Source organism: Salmo salar, chromosome ssa22 (assembly GCF_905237065.1).
Source record: "Salmo salar chromosome ssa22, Ssal_v3.1, whole genome shotgun sequence".
NCBI classification, from domain to species: domain Eukaryota; kingdom Metazoa; phylum Chordata; class Actinopteri; order Salmoniformes; family Salmonidae; genus Salmo; species Salmo salar.
The window spans coordinates 41,072,110-41,078,109 of NC_059463.1; the positions used below are offsets into that span (position 1 = coordinate 41,072,110).

The window sequence follows — 6,000 nt, forward strand, 5'->3', positions numbered from 1 at the left end:
CTCGCTCAGAACCTTTGTTGCTTCTCTCCCTGCTGTATATTTCCATCCTATCCCAATCATCTGTCTGTCTGTCTTTCCTCTCCTCTGTGTCCCTTTCTTCTCAGGACTCTCGCCATTCTGACTACAGGGTAACAACAGACCAAAGGAGTGAATCGTGTGTGTGTGTGTGTGTGTGTGTGTGTGTGTGTGTGTGTGTGTGTGTGTGTGTGTGTGTTTCCTTCCTCCTGGCATGGAAATGCTTTTGTTCGACATCACAATACTCTCTCAAACACACACAGCCAGGTAAGCCTGCCTGGAATAAGAAGTATAAACACAGAGGCTGGATGCTGATTGGATAGGCTACATACAGCCCACCAAAATTGAGCAAATTTCTGTTCATAATAAGTATCATCAAGCCAAAGAACACTGTGGAAATGTAAATTATTGGATTTGACCCTTTTCCATTTTTGTTGGTCCTCTCTCTCTCACTTACTCACTCTCTCACACAAACACACACACACAGTGCCTCTGCCAGCCAGCAGTGCTCATTTTCACACCTCTGATGTATGGGTGTCTGCACAGTCATCTCTCTCTCTCACTCTGTGACACTCTGTGTTCTCCTCACAGGCCTGTAGCAGAACGCCTGTCAGTTCCTCTTAACTACCCCTGCCTGCCTGGCTGACACACCACACACACACTGTGTCCTACCCCTGCCTGCCTGGCTGACACACCACACACACACTGATCCTACCCCTGCCTGCCTGGCTGACACACCACACACACTGTGTCCTACCCCTGCCTGCCTGGCTGACACACCACACACACTGTGTCCTGCCCCTGCCTGCCTGGCTGACACACCACACACACTGTGTCCTGCCCCTGCCTGCCTGCCTGGCTGACACACCACACACACTGTGTCCTACCCCTGCCTGCCTGGCTGACATACCACACACACTGTGCCCTACCCCTGCCTGCCTGGCTGACATACCACACACACTGTGTCCTGCCCCTGCCTGCCTGCCTGGCTGACACACCACACACACTGTGTCCTGCCCCTGCCTGGCTGGCTGACAGGCATGGGCTGGAGATGGGCTGTAAATGTCTTACACATTGATCAGAGTAGCTGTGTTGGTCTAACATGATGCATCAGTCTGTAGTTTAGTAGATGGTGAGGTGGGAGGTTAGATACAGACAAGTAGTTAGAGAGAAAATAATATCCACTCTCGTTGTGGTGGAGTTCACATTCCTTTTTTCTGAACTGTAGAAAGTGTTGAGTACCATCAGCTTTAGAAGTGGGTGCGGGTGTGTTTGTGAGTGAGTGAGCGGGTGTGTTTGTGAGTGAGCGGGTGTGTTTGTGAGTGAGTGAGCGGGTGTGTTTGTGAGTGAGTGAGCGGGTGTGTGTTTGTGAGTGAGTGAGCGGGTGTGTGTTTGTGAGTGAGTGAGCGGGTGTGTGTTTGTGAGTGAGTGAGCGGGTGTGTGTTTGTGAGTGAGTGAGTGAGCGGGTGTGTGTTTGTGAGTGAGTGAGTGAGCGGGTGTGTGTTTGTGAGTGAGTGAGCGGGTGTGTGTTTGTGAGTGAGTGAGAGGGTGTGTGTTTGTGAGTGAGTGAGAGGGTGTGTGTTTGTGAGTGAACGGGTGTGTGTTTGTGAGTGAGAGGGTGTGTGTTTGTGAGTGAGAGGGTGTGTGTTTGTGAGGTGAGAGGGTGTGTGTTTGTGAGGTGAGAGGGTGTGTGTTTGTGAGGTGAGAGGGTGTGTGTTTGTGAGGTGAGAGGGTGTGTGTTTGTGAGGTGAGAGGGTGTGTGTTTGTGAGGTGAGAGGGTGTGTGTTTGTGAGGTGAGAGGGTGTGTGTTTGTGAGGTGAGAGGGTGTGTGTTTGTGAGTGAGAAGGTGTGTGTTTGTGAGGTGAGAAGGTGTGTGTTTGTGAGGTGAGAAGGTGTGTGTTTGTGAGGTGAGAGGGTGTGTGTTTGTGAGGTGAGAGGGTGTGTGTTTGTGAGGTGAGAGGGTGTGTGTTTGTGAGTGAGAGGGTGTGTGTTTGTGAGGTGAGAGGGTGTGTGTTTGTGAGGTGAGAGGGTGTGTGTTTGTGAGGTGAGAGGGTGTGTGTTTGTGAGGTGAGAAGGTGTGTGTTTGTGAGTGAGAAGGTGTGTGTTTGTGAGGTGAGAGGGTAGGTGTTTGTGAGTGAGAAGGTGTGTGTTTGTGAGGTGAGAGGGTAGGTGTTTGTGAGGTGAGAAGGTGTGTGTTTGTGAGGTGAGAGGGTAGGTGTTTGTGAGTGAGAAGGTGTGTGTCTATTGTACATGTATGAAGTGCATGTTCGTTTTATTGCAGCATCAACCGTTCATCCTTTTCCCTCTTCACCACTTTACATTTCTTATCTTCTGTCCTCTGCCTTCCTCCCTCTCTTCTCATCCTCTGTCCCTTTCCACACTCCTGCCTTTCCTACAAAATAAACCCGAACTGGACTCATCTTTGGTCGCCAACCAAACAGCCCAACAGACAACATCCAACCCTCCATCCCTGTCTTCATTATAGAACATTGAGATGCTGCCAGCCAGCTGTACTGTAGCTGTGTGTAGGCTGGTGATTAGAACCTGCAGCGTGTTGCCTCAGATAGCATGATGTCTTTATTTGTCAGTGTGTTTGGGGGGTGTGCTGTAGAATTAAGTAGCTGTGTGGGTTTTGTCCCGTTGCTTGCTCAATATCCGTACACCGTCATTATCATGCGTTCCCAGCTCATATGTTGGTATTTATTTTCACGGTTTGTTTGCATATTGTACTGTGTTTTAGTGTTAATGCTTTTTTGTGTATTTGTTTTGCAGTGCTCATGATTTTCCACTCACCCTCATGTGTCATACTGTATGTTGTAGTTGACTGTGTGTTTTTGATTTGGGGGTTTCGTGGCTCCTGTGTGTCTTCCTTTTGCCTGCTGTTTGATTTGATGATCGGGCAAGTGATCAAGACTGCCATCCCAGAATACTTCACTTCTCAACTCTCACTGACCACCCTTTGTACCCCCTAGCAGATTACCCATAATCCCCTGCCTGCCTGCTTGCCTGCCTCCTCTCATCACCATCAACACAGGAAGACTGAGCCAGGACCCTCATACTAACTGCTATTTTTATTTCTCTCTCTCTCTGCACTGCCCCTCTTCCTCCATCCCTCAATCTCTCTATCCCCCCTGCCCCCAAATTCCTCTCTCTAACAGATTAAGGTGGTAAATGCGTTCCGTAGCTCTCTTTACCCGGGGCTAGAGAACCGAGAATCAAAAAATTCCATCCATAACTTCATGGCCCACCCTGAGTTTGTTCCCCTGTCTGAGGAAGAGGCGCGGATCCCTGACATCGATGAGAGCAGCAGTGATGAGGTGGAGTTCCAGCACATGCCCAGCTCCTTCTCTGGGGGGGAAGAAGCTCCAGATGTCAGCCACGAGGCCTCCTGCTGATCACCTCCTCTCTTCTCCTCTCTTCCATTCTGCTCTGTCCATCTCCCCCTGTTGGCCGGCTGGTTACCCTCCTGCACTTCCACCACCAGGAGGACAAGCGGTACGCCCCTCATCCCACAGAGGGTACACCCAGAGCAGGCAAGGGGTCCCAGTGTCTCCCCGTCTTCACCTACCCCTCTTCACCTGCCCCTCTTCACCTACTCCTCTTCCTCCGCCTCCTCTTTCTTCCACTTCCTGAACCCTACACCTACCTCTCACCTGCCCCACCCACACACCCCACCTTGCCATTCCCATGGGCTGGCACTGACTGTGGTGTGTATGCCCTTTAAGTATGTGCAGCAGAGTGACATGTAGACCATCAAATCACATCGCGCCCCAAACTCATGCGTGGGAGGGGCCATGTGGGGTCCACCAATCTGCTCTGTCGAAGGCTGTAGCCTGTCCTACTGTCCATCTTTGGAGTTTTAATGTAATTTCTTTTTTGTCCTGTAACATTTCATTGTTTTATTTTAACCTCAGATAGCCCAGAACTGAAACACAACATGTTTATCCTCTTGTACGTGCTTATTACACCCTGCATACACTAACTGACACAGAACTTTTAGAGTATATCCATGTGTACATTAATGTATGTGTACATAACAGTATATATGCTTTATAGGCTCTTCAACACAGCTCCAAGCTGATTTGATGATCAGATGAACATTGGCCATGTGATTTAACAGCTTTCAGCTACTAAGTTTTTCCACTCCATTTCTCAATCTGTGTTTTAACTGTACAGTGTGTATGCAATGGATCTGTTTTGAAGCAAGATGTACTAATGGGTTATGCAGTTCAATCCAGGAACCCATGTATTCATTCATTCTGATAAACTACATATTTTCAATGATGAAGGTTCAACCGTCTAAACATCTCTCACTTTAGTTTGGTTCTTCTGGGTCCATTTGACATGATTTTATTATGATTTCTCCTGTTTTTATGGAAGGAAAGTACAAAGGATGCTAGTCTATATTAACAGAAAAGTGAATTAACTTAAAACAACACATTCAAAGAAAAGCCAGCAGCAGGCTAGAGCCAGAAGGAACCCCCTCTCTGTGGAGTGGGATCATAGCAAGACCATGTGACCTCATCTCATCCAATCAGGGTTCTGGTTTTCCCTAGCCCATTAAGAGGAAGTTGACAGCTTACGATACTGCCTCAATATGGAGTAAGAATAAGAACGTCCGAGTCTCCCTCTCTAGTATGCATAACGTATTTGATCCATGTTTCAGCCATGTTAAATATAATGGGAATTTAGAGATGGTTTTGGGAGTCATTATTTGTCGGGGTTAGGACCTACCTTTTCCTGTGTATAAGACAGAAATGGGTAATTGTTTTTTCTTTAGTCTGTCACTCCTTTTTTCCACATATAAAAAAAACAAAAAATGAATACATTCTGATCTGTACCTTAACAAGGCAAATGTACAGCTCTTTTTTCACTGTTGACGAAAGGGCGTTGGGCTTGTTCCTGTTAGCTACAGCTTGACTGTGTGTGTCGTTATCGAGTGTCACTGTGTCTGCTTCAGAGTGACAAAGGACTATCGATCTCTCCCACAATGCCTCTGGGAGATGCAACCATTAGAGGCTAGCCTGCTAGCATAGGGACACAACACATCCCCACATGTCCTCTAGGGTCAACCCACCTACCAACCAACCCACCTACCAACCAACCCACCTACCAATGAACCCACCTACCTGCCAACCAACCAACCAACCAACCAACCAACCCACCTACCAACCAACCCACCTACCAACCAACCCACCAACCCACCAACCAACCCACCAACCCACCCACCTACCAACCCACCCACCCACCTACCTACCAACCAACCAACCAACCCACCTACCAACCAACCCACCTACCAACCAACCCACCCACCCACCCACCTACCTACCAACCAACCAACCCACCTACCAACCAACCCACCCACCTACCAACCCACCCACCCACCTACCAACCAACCAACCAACCAACCCACCTACCAACCCACCCACCCACCTACCAACCAACCTACCTACCTACCAACCAACCCACCTACCAACCAACCAATCCACCTACCAACCAACCTACCTACCTACCTACCAACCAACCAACCAACCCACCAACCAACCCACCTACCAACCAACCAACCCACCTACCAACCAACCCACCCACCTACCAACCCACCCACCCACCCACCTACCAACCCACCTACCAACCAACCAATCCACCTACCAACCAACCCACCTACCAACCAACCAACCCACCTACCAACCAACCCACCTACCTACCAACCAACCAACCAACCAGCCAACCCACCTACCAACCAACCCACCTACCAACCCACCAACCCACCTACCAACCAACCAACCCACCTACCAACCCACCAACCCACCTACCAACCAACCAACCCACCCACCTACCAACCAACCCACCTACCAACCAACCCACCTACCAACCAACCCACCTACCAACCAACCCACCTACCAACCAACCAACCCACCTACCAACCAACCCACCTACCAACCAACCCACCAACCACAGATAATGGCCTAACAAGAAGAGGAATAC

General features: G+C 49.2%; 1 protein-coding gene across 6 annotated transcripts in view; it reads left to right on the forward strand.

Moving 5' to 3' along the window:
* Positions 1–4,307, forward strand: part of LOC106583499 (plasma membrane calcium-transporting ATPase 1) — a 156,675-nt gene extending 152,368 nt beyond the window's left edge. For all 6 annotated transcript variants that reach the window (XM_045705779.1, XM_045705778.1, XM_014167745.2 and 3 more), the window contains one exon: positions 3,174–4,307. In XM_045705779.1, the coding sequence (XP_045561735.1) occupies positions 3,174–3,410 (237 nt within the window). In that variant the 3' untranslated portion in view covers positions 3,411–4,307. The remainder of the gene's footprint in view (positions 1–3,173) is intronic.
* Positions 4,308–6,000: the final 1,693 nt, after the last annotated feature.